Source organism: Temnothorax nylanderi, unplaced genomic scaffold, assembly GCF_030848795.1.
Source record: "Temnothorax nylanderi isolate EJ_2023f unplaced genomic scaffold, tnyl_v1.0 TNYL_tig0043_pilon, whole genome shotgun sequence".
In the NCBI taxonomy this organism is placed as follows: Eukaryota; Metazoa; Arthropoda; class Insecta; order Hymenoptera; family Formicidae; genus Temnothorax; species Temnothorax nylanderi.
This window is the reverse complement of record NW_027249105.1, coordinates 1,067,151-1,084,762: the sequence shown is the minus strand read 5'-3', so window position 1 is coordinate 1,084,762 and position 17,612 is coordinate 1,067,151. Positions and strand designations below refer to the sequence as shown.

At 41.8% G+C, this 17,612-nt stretch overlaps 1 protein-coding gene across 10 annotated transcripts in view; it reads right to left on the bottom strand.

Annotated features, from left to right (window-relative positions):
• Lar (tyrosine-protein phosphatase Lar) overlaps positions 1–17,612 on the bottom strand; it is a 382,201-nt gene that overhangs the window by 12,132 nt on the left and 352,457 nt on the right. For 6 of the 10 annotated variants that reach the window (XM_071704655.1, XM_071704649.1, XM_071704648.1 and 3 more), the window contains 8 exons: positions 12,894–13,004; positions 11,573–11,848; positions 10,847–11,131; positions 9,510–9,533; positions 8,920–9,020; positions 8,499–8,828; positions 8,040–8,190; positions 6,501–6,797 (listed from right to left, as the gene is read on the bottom strand). In XM_071704655.1, coding sequence (XP_071560756.1) covers positions 6,501–6,797; positions 8,040–8,190; positions 8,499–8,828; positions 8,920–9,020; positions 9,510–9,533; positions 10,847–11,131; positions 11,573–11,848; positions 12,894–13,004 — 1,575 coding nt within the window. Of the gene's footprint in view, positions 1–6,500; positions 6,798–8,039; positions 8,191–8,498; positions 8,829–8,919; positions 9,021–9,509; positions 9,534–10,027; positions 10,796–10,846; positions 11,132–11,572; positions 11,849–12,893; positions 13,005–17,612 lie in introns of those variants that run through there. The other 4 variants (XM_071704653.1, XM_071704651.1, XM_071704654.1 and 1 more) reach the window with 4 other exon arrangements.

The window sequence follows — 17,612 nt, the reverse complement described above, 5'->3', positions numbered from 1 at the left end:
TTCCGGCCTCATGCGCTCGATTGACAATCACACCGCTTATTTCGCAACTGCTAACGAATGTCGGTGGCAACAAGATTCATGATTCCAATCGATCGTTACATAGACCAAAAAAAAAAATGAATGATCGCTTTGGCCCTCGGTTGCAGTTGGTCGCAGAGAGGCGGGAGACGTGAGAATATCTTTTTTTTGGCATGCGCAATCACTACTCCAAATATGAAATAACTAAAGGCTTAATGTGTTCACCTGCCTCGTGTCGGGGGCGGGACACGAGGGCCAAATTGTCTCACGTTTCTTGAAACAAACGTTTCTTTGCCCGAAATCGCGAGTGAATGGTAATCTTAGAGCGTCGAAATTTCGAATCTTCCCCCTTCTTTTCCTCCCCCGACACGAGACATCAAAGGGACCTATGATAAAATGCCTACGAAAAGAAAGCTATAGGTAGGAGAAACCATAAGAAAGAATAAGGTGGACGGTTTCTAGGATGTATCAAACGAGAGAAAAGGTTTCGTCGGTTATCCGTACGGTATTCTATAGAAATGGGCAGTCGTGAGAGAAAAACTCGCGATTACTCTCGTGACATTTTACGTATGTAGTCAAAAATTCACGATACAAGATCGGGATACATGTCGGTGGGGTGGAGTGTCTTCTGAGGAAAAATTGTTTTACTTTCTTTTTATTTTCTTCTTTTTGCAACTCCAAAAAGTCACCCGCAAAAAACAGCAGCTCGATCAAAAACTTTTGTCGCTTCAGCAAAGGGGAGGCAGGGTAAATTAGAGAAAAAGAGAGACAGAGGGAGAAACTAAAAGAAAGAAATAGAGAGCAAAAGGGAGAGACAGACACAGTGAGATCACTCAGCCGTTTGGGATACCATAAAAAAGTACCCCGCTATTTGTCTCCCCTTCCCTTCTCTCTTTTTTTCTTTCCCTTCTCGTCTCTCCTCTCTCTTTCTCTCAATGTCAACATCCACCCGCGCATTCATCCACGCAAAAATCACAAAATTCCACGTAAAACGCGCGCGTAAATACGTTTCGACAGCCGTTGCCGAGACGCGGTGATAGAGGTAGCCGTGCCGTTTATTTGATTAACGAATCGTGCTCGCGTACCTGTCGATGATCGAGTGTGGTCGAAACTGTCGATGACATCTAAAATGTCTAATTCAAATTAGCGGAACTAGCTGGGTCGAGCTAAAGGAAACGAACTGTCATAAATCATGCGTTTTATTGGGACATAACAGTAATATAGTTTACGTGTTAAGTAAAAAATTGGAGGAAACAATCAGGAACAATCAAACGGGCAGCCGAAGCTCTTAAGACTTTAAATTACGCCTACGAAAAGAGCGTTGCTTTAACCGTTGATGAAAAAGTTCAGAGATATAAAAGGAAATAAATCACATTTACATATACAATGTAATTATATACCTTCTCTAGATACCCATGTAAAAAAACGTGTGCGTGTTTCTCGAGAATAAAAAGTAGAATACGTACGTAGAAAGAGATGCTATATATGGCATTTAAAATAGAATATTTCGTACATATCGAAGTATCATCTGAATAACAGAGTACTATGTTTTCACTTACAGAGACATAAAAGAGTTGGAAACGGATCAGAGTCTCGCATGCAGAGAGCGAAGATATACGTAATAGAAAAACGGCCGTCGAGTGATTACGTATGAAAATTAATGGGACCTGATGCTCGCAGTCTACGTATGTCCAGATTTCTCGTTTTCGTCCGTGCGGTCAGCGCAGCATACGGTAAGTTTTTTTTTTACGGACAGACCGTACTTCATCCGCGCCGGATACTTTACGCACGAGCAAAAGTTGAGTGTTTTATTTTGGAGCGTGCGCTTTGCACTTCCATTTCTTGTGCGTGCTATTTTTTTTTTTTTTTTTAGGGGATGTTCTCCGCTGGCGCGGATGTTAAACGGTCACCGATCGTTTCCGGCGGAGGCGAAGTCGACGTTGGAAACGATCTAATCGTCGAATTCACGAAAATCGTGACTGATGAGCATATAAATGAGAATATAATCAGAAATAGGTCTGATGAATATTGGTATTCAAATGTTTCTTTCCAAGAAAACGCCTCGCGAACGTTTCTTTTTCTTTCTCTTTATCGACACAAATTGCCCGACTCTCTTCTTCGTCGGGGACGTTTGGGCGCAGAGAAAATATCGCGCGAACTCTCAATTCGATTTTTATTGTATACCGTTTTCCTCTGTGACTGATCACTTCCCTGATTTTTTTTTTTCGTCACTTTTCGCGTACGCTTTCTTACGCGTGTCGTCCTCCTTCCATCCGATATCCTTTTACACAATCACTCACGCATTCACGCGCGCACCTTCCTGTCGCGACCTCGAAAAAATGTATCGCGAACCAATAATCGTCAATCATCGATTGTTATCTTTCTCGTGATATTATACATAGTATCGGTTATAAATTTCTGTTAGGTATGCTTAGTAAATTTTCGATAAAAACAGCCTCCGCACGAACCAATTTTTTTTCTGCATATGAAATAACTTTCATATTTCCTCCCGGATAATTTAACACAATCGGCTTGTGCGTATTATCTGCTTTTTATTCGCTAATATTCACTAGTGTTCACAAATTAATAACCCGATACAGTAATATAATTTCACGAATATTATTAGACCGCGCTTTTACCGCAACGAAACGAACAACGTTGCTCGCAACAACAATCCATTACCATTTCGGTTATTATTATGGCTTTTGTACCGCGCCATTTCGAGATCGCCTCAGGAAGGAGCTTCAGGTTGCACGACAGTCGACAGTGGGGGTGCTTTTCGAGGGTGCTTTCAGTGCTGGTGCTCGGCGGCACGATATTGCATCGTCTATAACAATATTTATTCGGACGTGTATAGCCGCTGCTGTGCACGGTGCTTTCTCACGCAGCATGTGAGCGTTAACGCCTCTACGTATACGCATATCCAAGTCGCACACGCCTGCGCACGTGTCCTACGTGAATGCTACGTGCTATCTCGCAGCCGAATTGTTTGTAAAAGCGGGTGCTCTTGAGAATCGGTGCACAAGGGGTGGGCAAGAAGGACAAGACTACGACGGCGGCCAGCACCACGCGACGCGGACGCACGCACGTGCGTGTACGTACGTTCGCGCGTGGCACTGCGAGACTCCGCGGGGTGCGTGTATGCGTGCGTGGTGGGTGCGAGAAGTAATAAATGTGAAACACGGTGCCGGCGCGCGTTTTTACGTGACTTTTGCAAAGTGCCCGTGCACACATACGTATATACGGTGAGACAGTATATAATATAATACCACGTAGCAGCAATGTGATATCTCTCGGTAAATAGTGAACGATGACAGTCAGTAATAGTAGTAAACGTATGCGTAGAAGATATATATGTGCTATACACGTGACGGTGATTCTTTGTGCTTGACAATGTGCGAGCTTACACGGCAGGGTGCTTTCAGCAGTGCTTTTTATCGTTTCGCTTCGCTCTGCCGAGTCTGCTTCGGGAGGGTAAACGGGCACCGGTTCAGTTGCTCCGTGAACGGGATAATGCCGGGACCGGGGGCTCGTAGGAGCGGGAGCGCAGGCGGGAGGGTGAAGAAACGAAAGAGGATCCGAGGGGGGTGTTCCATGGTGGTGAACGGTGAAAGGCACACGGGAAGATCGTTACGGACGCGTCGGTACGACTCCTTCGTTCAACAATCACATGGCGACATAATACCTCCGCGACAAATGACGCTCTCCATGTGTCCAAACGCGAATATCTTCATAGCCCGTTAAAGATAAATAGCGTTTGTACGATTACCACCCTCTTTTTCTTACCTTACTTCCCTTTCTCGCTTTTGGATTTTTTTTTACCGGAACAAATTGTTTTTCAACTTTAGCTCTCCTGTGCGATTATGTTTTTCAATATCGCGATTCGTTGTTTCTAGTTTCTACTTTACTCGCGCCGTGAAACTTTTAACGATCACGGTCGTACCGCACCGTCCCTTCACCGCACCGAGAGAAGTTATCGTTACGATTAAATGATTTCCCGGGGAAATATCGTGGCTAACGACCGCGCGCGGAGTTATTTTTTTCAACAACTACTATATAAATATCGTGCAAACAAATTTTTTTCCCTCGGTGCAGAATTCGTTTGTTATGAGAGAGGGATCGTGTTGGACGTCATTCGGCAATAGAGGGACGAAAAACGTTCGACATGCGGGATCGATCGGCACTTTCGGAGATGCCGCTCGGTCGGGACAGGGAACAGGAAGTAACAGAAAGCAAAACTGTCTCATGCATCGGCATGCCATTCATAGGATATAGATGGTATAAGATGAACGTATTCGTTTGTGTCGGGAAGATGATTATCGCAGACTCGACACAGTTCGGCGGATTTTGATGGTCGGAGACGGAGAGGGGGGATCGGTTCGGATTTCTTTCCTTTTCTTTAGACGGGACAAGTTCGAGGGGGTTGCATTTCTGGGATCGTGGAAAGTTAAGGAATCTTTAAACAAACGAAGGCATGCTCTAAACATGTGCAAACGATAGGTAGAACTAAATCTCAACTAAAGACAAAAGAGCCTTATATATCAGAGATATAGAAATATATATATGTGTAATATATATATATATATAGTGAAAAAGTGCGTCTCATATATATATATTCTTGTGTGTGAGATAACATTCGCTAGAGTTTTTATATATATATACGTAAGCGCTTCACTCGCAAGCTGTCCCACGCGTTGCCATTACTTTCGTCCGATTGTTGCACGTGTAACAAGTTGTTATTTAATTTCGTTCGTTAGTGTTATTTACATGTTTCATGTGGCATATGAACAGCTAGTGGCGGTATAAAAAAAGGACAAAAAAAAAGAGTGTCGGAAATAATGGCACGCGGGGCAGCCAGCCTGACTTCTATCTTCATAACACGTGGCAAGAGTGAATTAATAAACTAAAGGAGAGAAACGAAACATCTTTACTGACGTAACCACGGTAACCACCAGAAAGAACATTGAGTGTAATGAGTACATATTATTAGGTAATATTGATATATTACGATAATGTGAATAGATCTTAAAAACTAGCTGTTCAAAACCTGGATCATCCTCCTGCAAATGCTTTAAGGAAAGACAAAAACACTTGAGTGAGTATAATTAGATATTAATTAGCGTGTCAAAATAGATATCCAAGTTTTAAAAGTGGGGCTGGGGGATGAAAAAAAACCAACGGCAACGAACAAAGAGAGAGTTGCGATTAGGCCCTGTAAAAAACGGTAAGAAAATTCGTTTCTTTCTTTTTCTTTCATCTTTTAATAGCTGAGCTCAAAAATTGGTTATCAGCTTCTGAAAAATCCGTGGCTGCGTGCACCTGGAAAAAATGATTGTGGGCACACTAAAAGAGAGGGGGTTGGGAGAAAGGAATTTTTGGGAGATTTCGGGAAAGCTAGAATAAATCGGAGATTTTATTGCCGCAAAAAATCCAAAAATATAAAATCTCGCCAGCCAAAAAAGTAGGGCCATCATCGTTTCATGTTTCGCGTGGATGCCGTTTTATAAAAATCGGAAGAGTGAAGGAGGTTACGAAAAGAACGACAGGAAAGCGATCGGAGTAGCGTGATCGGAGAGGCACGAAAAATACAAAAAGTCGTGCGCGCTCAAAACTTTTGTTCGCGCAAAAAAAAGGTAACCCGACCGGAAAAAAGGGCCGTGTCCGTTCTCTTTTCCTCTCTCGTCACGATGGGCGATTCGATAGTTCGTTTCTCGAAACTATAACTGTAACACAAGAACGGCGTGAGAGAAGAGGAAAGCTCATATATATATTATAATACAGAGTATAATATATTGTATAATGTAATTTAATAGAATATAAAAACGTAAACACAATGTAATATAACATGAGTGTAGAGTCACTGGAGAGAAAAGATATACGATAGAGAGGACACAGAACAGAAAATCGTGATAAAGGAGAGATAGAGAGAAAGAGAGAGAGAGAGAGAGAATCTGGTCATTTGAGAGTTTGGGAAGAGAGATAGGTGACGAAGTGACGTTAGCGTAAATCTGAAATCGAAAATATACAGTAATGTATATTATACGTAATGCATTCACCGGATCAAGAATAACACGCGGCGTGTCGTCGCAACCCGCACTGGAACCGCGCGAGAGTATAACCGGACTGACTTTTGGCGGGCTTTTATATTTTTGGCTCTCGGATGAGGCGCGTTATTACTTCATCCCAATATAATATTTCTTCCTCGCGAAGCTTAGCGTGTGAAACTCGTAGCGACCGCGGCGTTGAGGTTTTCTCTACCGCGATTACGATCGTTATACATTTTTGTTGAATAACATAAACATCGAGATCGTATCACGATCGATATCGATCTCTGTCAATTAGTATATTGCGATAGCTATTGGAAAACATCGACCATGGTATTCGTCCCTCTCGCGCTGTGCGTCACCACGGATTTTACACGTTACTCCTCGCGTGCCTGAGGTAAAACAGAGAGACTTTCAGTCAGTGTCTGTGATACATACCGTCCTCGTGAGTTCTGACCAAGATAGGAAAACTCGGGGGCCCGTCACCTATTCTGGTCCCGGCCAATACCCAGATCCGATACTCGGTCCATTTTTTGAGCTCGTCCAACACGAAACGCGTGTCATTCAGTTTGATAGTCCTCGCCTCGGAGTCGGAGCGACCGCTCTCGATGACTTGCAGCCTGTAGTAGGCGATCCTCCCGTTGGAGTGTTCAGCGGCCGGCGGTTTCCACGTTACCAATATGGAAGTCGGGCTGATCGCCTTGCCGGTTACATTTTGAGGCGGAGCCCCGGGGACTGTATAACACTCAGTTGTAGGAGGGGAAGAAAACAAAATCGAGGGTCATAATCGGCAGTTACCGGCCGATCATACTAGTCTCTAACTTGAGGTCAAAGACGAGGATACGAAAAAACGTTGCCGCATTGGAATTATTGTCGTGGAGCGTGACTTTTGTTACTTCGTCGTCGGATAATTATTAATTCATGAAAACTAAGTTTTTTAAATCAGTAGTTTGCAAGTAGTAGTAGTAGTAGTAGTAGTAGTAGTAGTAGTAGTAGTAGTAGTAGTAGTAGTAGTAGTTTGTTTGTAGTTTGCATTTTCACATATGAGCGAATGATAGCTCGGTTAGCACGCCAAGCGACGAGCGAACAAATTCTCGTATTTCTCGATTTGACGGTCTCAACGTTGTGACGCGCGCACAATCGACGGTGACTGTCGAGGGATACCAACAAAACGGTATGTTTGGCCAAGGTTCAGAGAGGTGTAAAATATTCAAGGTAAAAAGTCATGAATCGATCCTTGAACAGTCGAAAAAAGACGTGATTAGAGACAGTTCTCCCGGAGCGGCTTGTGTTAACTCGGGCATATAACCCGCAGAGTTAACGAGTTACACGTTTATATAATTGCAAGGGAACGAGACAACGAAAAACTGAAGAACGGACGATAAATCAATCATGTTATCGAGAATGAAAAGAGGTGCCCAAAATGCACACATATATCAATGCAGTGCTTAGTGCAATTTATATGTATGATATGTACGTATATATATAGATATATATATATAAAGTGGCATCCAAAAACGGCTTTCTTATTTGCAACGCATGCAGTCATTCTCACTCTCCCACACTTCACTTGTTTTCAACGTTATTCTCTATTTTTCTGTCTTTCCCTTTCTTTTTTACGCTCTCTTTTCCTTTTTCTTTCTTTATTAAACGCGTTCTCGAAGACGAAAGGTCTTCGCTCTTTTTTTCTTTTTTTCAAAGGCTCTTTCCAAGGTGTTGTGCGTCGATAGCTTACGCTACTTGCAGGAGCGTCTAGCGCTACAGCACCTCCTACCTGCTGTGCCATCGCGATGCGCGATCGTGCGCGAGGATCCGGAGGGCTCAGGTGCGTCGTACCCGAGATCGCCACGATATCTGGGATATCGAGTAAGTCGACCGCCTTTCGGCCTCGCGACAATCGCGTATCAGCATGCGTCTGGCACTCCTCGCTGCATGAACTCATTCGATTTCGTATGCATTCGTGCGCGTTCTGCTTACCGTACTGTTTGGTGCGAACCGGATACGGTATCGTCGTGGCACCCTCTCCCCTTTGACTCCTCGCGGCCAGCCATACGTAGTACAAGGTGTTCGGATACAGGCCGCTCAAAGTGTAGTTCTCGGTGACCGGTATCCTGCGATGATGCTTTTCCTGATTCGAGCAGAAATGCCGGAAGGGTTAGATCCATAGATTAATCATCGTTTTTAGATAAAAACCCTAAAATTTTTTATCTCTCGAACTTTGGTCCATTCTATTCCCGAGCGATGAAAAAAATTTATTGTCTTCAATATCATTTTCAAATTAACATATATAGCATTAAGAGAAAATAAAGGATATACGGGATATATTATTAAGCATTAATGCCCGATGCCTGGCATGTGAATGCAAAGTAGGGATGAACAAGTTATTGTTAAAAAGAAGAAAGTTTATTTTGACAATAAAAATGTATAACTGCCTACCTTTGCATAAGTGTCATTCCAGTACAGCTCATAGCTGAGAATATTCTCAGCGCTATGAGCGGGCTTGCTCCATTGGAGCGTTACTTTGGTCTCCCCGATGTCGACCGCCGTTAGCATTTCGGGTTGACTCGGTACCCCTTGCTGTGTTTTGATTTGCACCGGCAGACTGAGAGGTCCAGGACCGACGCTCGTGAGCGCCTGGACTCTTATCGTATAGATCGTGTGCGGCGTCAGCTCCGAGATGGTTGTCAACTGGCTGTTATCCACCATCTGGTACTGCCACGACGCCATGGGCTGATTCGAGTCCGTTGTGTAGTACACTTTGTATCCCTATGTAGGAGCATATCGCGCGCTCGTTAGCGATAACGTTGCGAAAGTCAGGAAAACCGCGGTGAAAGATAATTTCGGAAAAGACACCGACCGTCACTTGACCGTTCGGAGTTTCCGGTTCGTCCCACTGTATGACCATCGTGCTGGAGCTCAACGGCCGTACCTGAACTTTCCGCGGCGCTGTACCGGGTTCTAAAAAAGAGATTAGCCGGTTTTTAGCGTTATTAGGGAGACCGGACGAAGAGCAACCAAGATACACACGAAGACGCGGAAGGGCGGTACATGTCAGTTAGTCACACGATAAGAAGCTCTCCAAAAAGAAACCCTTAAAAAAAAAAACTATAAGAACCAAGAGTAGGTGCGATGTAAAAATAGGGAAGAGAAGAACGAAATTAAATTCCATTTTGCGTCACTACGACACTACGGTGATAAATGGATACATTTTCAAAAATTTACACCGTACGCAATTAACTACAAAGATATCCAGACGAAAATTGCGCACGTATCGATGTATACGCATTAAGGGTGGCAAAGTATGTATACGTATTTGTGTCAGCTAAAGTGACAATCATGTGTGCGCGAAGTAACGAAACGAGAGGAAACCAAAATCAAGAACTACACAGGCAAAGAAATCGGTGTGAATGAATCACTACGGCACTCTTAGTATATGATTTGACTTACTGGCACCTCCATTTGTCGATTCCGCTATGCAAAAAAAAAAAAACAAATGTCAAACGATTATTGTCAATTCTCGGTATATAAATGCGGGCAATAAATGCGGAGTGAAAATACGAACTACGAGAGCGGTACATGTCGCCTTCGTATTTTCACGAGGTGAGAAGTGTGCTACTATTCTGTTAGGAAAGGTGCAATTTCGCGTGCTGTCTCTCCCGCGTACTCGTTTTCCGCTCCTCTCCCCTCTTTTGCAAAAAAGAAAAAAGGGAGACGGAGACGCGTATTCGAGACGAAGAAAGAGATAGAGAGAGAAAGTGAGAAAAGTGAAAGTGGCAGTGAGAGGCTGGAGGACATAGGGGGCTGAGGATATAGTGTAAAAAATACACAAATGACACGAGACGTCGAAGCGCGATGAAACGCTGTGGAACGGCCCCGCAAAAACACTAACACACTGGTGCAACAAAGAGCAGATGGGGAAGGGAGGAGGTTTGGTGATAGGTGAAAAAAATTTTCTTGTCACTTACATGGATCAAATCGTGCGTCCACGGCGGACAGCATGGAAAAAATACAGAATTTCCCTCAAAAAATGTGCGTAAAAATTCGCTCCTCTTTCTCGATGGTATGTACAAAAATTCTATCTACGTGCAAAAAATTCACGCTCATGTCGGAGTAGTGCCGTTCCTCCACTACGCCTTTGTATTTATTGTTCTCCGATCCTCGCGAATGGATGCGCGGAAAAAAGGGTCGTTGGATTCGAAGTGCGTTCGCGTTTTAATGAGCGGCGAATGAGCTTGCCGCGAGACGCACGTACGTATGTTCATTGCGAGGCGCAGAAATGAAACGTGAGTTGATTCATGAGTGGGTTTACTTTGTCGTAGCGGTCGTGATATAGACGACCCAATAAAGTTTTCGTGTACGTCAAAGATGATTGATTTAATAGATCTTGTTACGTCTTGTTAAGCTTGATCGAACGATGAGTTCGAGACTGACGAGAGAAGAATGTTGATAAAATAAGACATATTTCTGCAGAAACGATATTTTCCCTCATTTGTTAATTTGGCACGGAAACGGCGAATTAGGGGAAAATCTCTTTATACGGGCAATCTAATTATGACATTTGTAGATGCTATAGTCACATTGATCTATTTCGATATAAATTGCAATATCAAATAAAGATTTTCTTAGAAAAGTCAATTTTCCTAATAAATTAACTAATAAATGTTACGAAATTGGAAGCGTGAACTATATATTTTGAAAAGGAAAATAATCGTTTCTAACCACAATAGAAGCATAAAAATGGCTAGAGACTAGTACGATAGTAAATACAATACTATGGTACTGACTTGTTTCACCAGTGGTGACTATCACCGGGGCACTTGGGGGACCACGCCCGATGCTGTTTACGGCTATCACGTAGAGCTCGTACTCCGTATACGGGCTGAGACTCCTAACATGGTAGTACATCGTCGTGATACCGGATATTTCGGCATATGCCTGGTTCACGTGCTTCGGTTTATGCTGAATTACGTAATACTGCAGCTCATCCGGTCCTTTGTAGGACCAGCTCAGCTTCACCGACGTCGCAGTGATGTCGGACACTTGAACGTTCTCCGGCGGGCCGGGAAGAGCTGCGGGGGGATTATTACGGCTTTACCTCTCCATCATTTCGATTTATAAATATCACGTTTAAGTCTCACAGAATACGAAATCATTTACTCCGAAATGAGTGTAAAATCGTCGCGATATTTAAGAGCTTCTAGAAAGAAATATTGCAAACGCTAAATTTCTTGGCTGTAATGTGTAACAGTAAAAATATTTTCCTCATCAAGATCCTTTTCCAAATAGCTCTCCGTGGTAAATTGCTTCATGGCGGTTGTTGCTGCTATAATGCAAGGTCTAAGCTTGCTGATCGATTAGTTATCCGGTGAACGCAACGCGCGATTAATCGGTTCGCATCACGTAATCCGCGACAACGTGAGCCAGAAAACGTGAAAATCCATAAAAGGTCTGTAGAATCTATCTAAATTAAAGAAGGGACTTCACACACAAGTCGAAAATTTGATACGAACATTGAACTTTCACCAACGTGGTCGCGTCAATTACACCGAGATCGCTGGCGGCTGTGCACGTGTAATTGGCGGACTCCTTGATGTCCACCAGCATCAGGACATTTTTACCGACCGGCAGGTTGTCTTCCGGCGTTAGATCGGTCGCCGGGTCCTTTCTCCATTTGACGTAGGGCATAGGCGCACCCACGGCGACGCAGGTGAGATTCAGTGACCCACCCAGCATTACCTCGCTCACCGCCGGTGGTGGAATCGAGAAGCTTGGTGAAACACGACGTACTGAAGCACAGCACAGTCGTCAGGATAAATATCTTTTATTGACTAAATTTTATTCAATCTAATTTCTGTCAATTTTTGGATCTTTTTAAATTTAGATTAATCTCGACTTGATGTTAGCATTATATTAAAGCAAGATACAAAAGCCAATATTTGATTATCTATTTACATGCAGAAGTTTAATTCGTGAAAATTTTTAAGTTCTTAATCGCTTATTTAAAAAATCTGCCAATCATGTTTGTTGAACAAATCTAATTTTAAATTGAAAAATAAATGCATCTCTGAATAAGAAAGATGCGAAAAGTCAGATCTTGTACATAATATACCTTCATATTGCATGATCCTTCGCAGTATGTAAGTTACATTATGTGAAAATTGACCACATGTGATTTTATTTATTTACGAGTGACATTAAATCGAAATGCAAACGCGCGTAATGGCGCATCCAATTAAAGCATAATTATTACATGCGCGCGTCTTACGTCGACGACAACTTAACTGTGTCCGGTGAAAATTCGCGAAGCATAGCAAAATAATTACTTTGTAAAGCCATCGCGCAGATTTTATAAATCGTGGCTGACGATTAAACGGAAACACACAACCATAGAGATTCAAGATCGCGGCGAGAATGCAAGGAACAGAAAGTCTCGACAAATAACACGCGCTATGTGAGTCGCGCGAGCCTTTTGTGCCGCCCGTTAATTTTAATTACGTCCTAATTGCGTTGCATTAATTTTAATTACAAACAGGAAAACGTCTACGTTTATGGCATTGGCGTTACTGTGCGACGAGCACACGCTGCGTTCGTTATTTGGTCAACAAAAACATCGTCCTTTGCGGCTTCAGATTCGCTGATTTTCATTAGAATATTTTTTCTCCTTTTTGCTTTTTATATCGTATTTAATAAGACACCGACAAGAAACGCAATAAAAAACTATATTTATTAACTGTAATTATGAAATACGCTCGAAAATTAATTAATTTAATATACACTGCAATATTCGCGTGCAAGCTTTTGTAAACAGTTAAATTGTAAACAGTTACGTACCTTTTACGTATAACGTGGTCGATTTGGAGTACTCTGTGCCTACGGAATTGTTAGCAACGCATTCATACTTCCCCTGATCGCTTACGTCGGATTCGGTAATCTGCAAGGCACCTGAAATGCAAACGTAGAATGTTCCATCAACAATATAGTCTTACCTAATATTATCTTATTCAATATCTTACCTAATATTATCTGATCTAAGATTATAATAGCGCTTTTATAAGCCTGATATATACGAGAAATTATCTTTTCGTGATACTATACTGGGTATTTATATGCAGTTATTCACATATTGAATTTCATTACGTTAATTATCATTGTTTATTATCATTCTTTTTTTAATAATCTTGATATTCTTAATTAATGCGACCAGATTTTTTTATTCGATAGCATATATTTATTATAGATCATCAGAAATGATATAAGGATAAATGTCGAAACAAAATTTCTTTAGTGTACCGCATTCTGAGCAATCTCCGTCTTGTGCAATTAAATTTAAAAGTATAGTAATATATGTATGCGGTAACGAGCTCCGCCGGAATCACGTTTGAGTGGACGTCTATATTCTCTGGCGCTCGTCGCGTCTTTTACTTCATTTTTCCACCGCTAATAGAGTTCCTACCACGTCCTACGGAGACGTTGAGCTAGGGCTGGGAGAGGTCGACCTCCTCGTGTCGCCCTTTTCTCTCTCACCCTTCCTACAACCTTTTCCTTTTCCCACCCTGACTCGTACATTCCGTTTTCCGTCCGGCTCTCGGGGTTCGTGCCGGGTTTTCCACGATGCATCAGCTCCCTTAGAGCCCGATACCGCGATGATGAACTGACCGTTGCGAGACGTGTGATTATCTTCGCCGACGTCACTACCGGCCCGGTATAATTCAAACCCCGTGACCTTCTCCACTCACGAAGGAGCCGCCCTGCCCATTCGTAAAGTAAACACACCGGCGAATACCGGGAATCGAGAATGGGGCGTAGAACGGGGGACTGCCGTTGGGGTCGATCGTTCGCTTTCAATCTTTCTGACATTTTATCGACGATGACGGTTATAATTAGGGGATGATCATGAGTGAGATAAGCGCTGTCTAGTGCAATAAATTGTGAAGGACGTCGCGACGCTACGATCGAGCGATAAGATGTGCGGCACCTATTGCGAAAACAATACACAAGTGCGGCGTATTCTATCTGACGGTCGTATATGAATCGCGATAGGCTGCATCGAGAACGAAAACGCGACTACACGAACGAGCGGATTGGTTTACCTCGAAATTCCCGGTAAACTATAAATATTTTTTCCTCCCGGAAGACAAATATCGTGCGCGGATCGGTACGTTGTTCCCTTGCGAGCGAAAAAACGAACGAACGAAACATGTGCGCGAAACGGTTAAAGGGTTCCGTTTGGTTATTATGGCCCGCGGGTTAAAACGGAGCCCGCAATTATCGGCGTGACCCGGCGCGGCTGTTAATTTCGCAGGCCGCCGAATTTTCGCCGGCTGCCGATTTCAGAATTTGTTATCCGCCCGAGTAGGTTCACGTGCCATACGTGGCGGTTTTCGGCAAGCGCATTATGATCGTGACTCTGATTGATCGTGGAGGAAAGAGATGATGGAGACGGGCAGTGACGTAATTAAAATGAAAGTTTGTCTCTCGCTCTTAATTGAAAATTTTAATTCTTAATTAATATATAGCTATTTCTCAATGACTCATCTTAATTATTCATTTTCAATCTTTCTCCTACATCTTCTATTCAATTTTGGATTTTACTAATTAATATCAATCAATTGATACATTTAAAGAACAGTGTTCTATCGTTGCATTCTAGTTAAGGCAAAATTTTACAGTATTAACTATAACTTAGAATTGTAACATCTAAATCTTATTAACATTAAAATTTATTTTATACGTGTAATAAGAATAGAATGTGAGCGTTTTAACTTCGCACTGCGATTTATCGAGATAGTCCTGGTAAGGAAAGAACTCGCCTAGGATAGAATTCGGTAAAGTATTTGGTAGATAGACGAGAAAGAAACGGAAGAGAGAGTAAGGGTCGAGGGTAGAGAACACTCCATCACGAGTGAGAAGCGAGGCGGACTGATATCGCGTACGATCGGAATACGTAATCGTGCCTCATCTACAATTTCCCGTAAGCCGACCAGGAAGGAACGCGCGCGCACGGTCGTATTGTTATCCCGATGGAATCACGTGCGCATTGTTAGCGCACCGACGCGAAAAAGTTATACCCGGCGAAGAGTATGGGCCTAACACATTATCTATCCGCTATCCGGAAAATTGCCCTTCATGCGAACAGCAAATATGTGAATAATATATCACACGATTTCTAGATGCTTCACAATTTTTATATTTAAAGTTATTAATTTAATTTCGTTAAAATCTCAGTGGAATATACAACTGGAATTTGTCGTGCTGTTATACTGTTAATTGAAGTTTTTTTCTTTTCTAATTAATTTTCATTTGAACTTAGTATCAAGCATTTCCCTCTACAAACTCCTAAACGAGCTTCCGCACGCCTATTGGAATTTATTTTTCAACTCGGGAAATATATAATTTCATTACGTTTCAGCCTCTGCTGAGATTTAACTATTCATAATTTCTTTCAAGTTGATGCTTGATTGTAAATTATGTTTAAAAAGTAATATTCTTGCTTCTTTAAGAAATTGGAATGTTAATGTTTTACTATTTGTCTATAGTTTAATTTAATATTTCTAATAATTACTATCGTGTGCGCATGTTGAATTTAATTATGACGGGAAGGTTCTTTAACGCGTGCACATCAATATTAAAAATAATTAACGTTTTTTTCTCTCCATCTTACGGGTTTTACTAACGTTCGTTTTAATGTCCCATTGTCTGGTTGGTGTCGTAACTTCTCATTTTATCGCGTATACGTGTGAAACGTAAAGAACAATGTAGAATTAACAAGTGAACGCGAATTATCATTGATTTAACGATGACATTTCTACGGCGTATTGCGTAATAGCCGCTTAAAATATTCATAGAGGCTGCGAAGAGGGACGCGATGATGAACAATTAGATCTCGAACATGTGGAACCCGGTTCTCGAGATGACGGTAATGCACCGTGTGAACTGTTTCTTATAAATGTTAAATAATCAGCACATAGCCGCTTTAACTGCAATGATCGGCATACAACGTTAGAGAGAACATAAAGAGACATTTGCGTTAAAAGCCATCGACATAATACCCTGTTCAACTTTTCATAATCCCAGTTTACCGTATCGATCGGGTAGTCGAAGTCAGGAATATTTTAAATGGGTAGTAGAATAGATAATGCGATATCTCTATCTTTCCGCCGTAAAATTTTCCAGTGAAAAACGATTCGTTCTTCAAAAGTAGATATTTATGTGTACTAGACTTTTCGTGCTTTTAAAAGTGGTATAATTTAAGACTTGAGACCACGATAAATATATCGCGTCAATTTGTAATCGCATGCAGATCTCACATCGTTTTCTCAAATTTGATTTGCGTCCTTAAAGTTATTAAAGATAATAACTTTCACATCTCTCTCTTTCTCTCCTTCTTGTTAAAACAAAAAATTGTGTATTTTGAGAAAATTTTCACGCTGCTTTTCTATCTTGAAAATCGATGCAATATAAATGCGTAAATGTTTAAGTTCAGGCCGTATTTTTATGATGCACAAGGAATGGATTGCATCGATTCAAGCGCAATTTTTAATATCGTATCTCCCGTATATAAAATTACGAAAACTGCTTCTATTTCCATGTTTTATTTCGGTGATAGTATAATGTCTTGTTTTTATTAAATATAGTTGTTGCTGATGCATTTTGTTTTTACATCCACGGGATATGCAACGAGATACGCGGCTGAATAAAAATAATAAGTGAACAACAACGGCCCTCTCGCGCTAGGTCGATCGATATTCCTAGTATATGACAATTAACGACTTTCACGAACTTTGATACGTAAAGCAAGCAGATTTTTGACGAAGAAAAATCGGTTTAAAACTCATTGAGAAATCTGTCATCGACGGCCAAGTAAAGGCTCGAGATAAGTAAGCTATTAAATGCATATCCCGCTTGTAATTTCCCGCTTTTTAATCGTGAAAGAGAAAGAGGATAGAATCTGCTATGTAAATTGTGAATCTAACACAATCCTATGTAAAATCTCTATTTTATAATTTGTTTTTATAACTACATGTTTTAAGGAAAGAACTGTACGGTATTAATTAAATCACAAATTTTGTTTTATAAAATGCACAACATGTGAAACACGCATATATTAAGATCAAAGCGCGAAGGCAGATAACAAATGAAATGAGTGCGAGATACAAAGTGTTCTTTTACGTTGCTTTCCAATCGACTGATTCAATCCAGATGAAGCTACGCGATCGACGGATGTACGGGAAGTGTCGAATTTTCTTTACGCTTTGGAAAATCGTATTCGTATCTCGCGAAAGCTTCGGGCGACACATTCCGCCTGTCAGTAGGCGCGGCGACAGCATTTTTCTCGGGCCTTTCCGCGAGATCCCGGACGATTGCGTAGGGATATGCAGCGGCACGGGCATGTGTGCACACGATGCAGGCGGAAGAACGTATACGGCTGCTATTTGTGTGTTTGCAGACCAATATTGAAATGTCCTCTCTTACATTTAATATTACGGGAGCAAATGCGACGCATATACGCGTATGTACGCACGTGTACACACATATCCCCGATGCGTATAC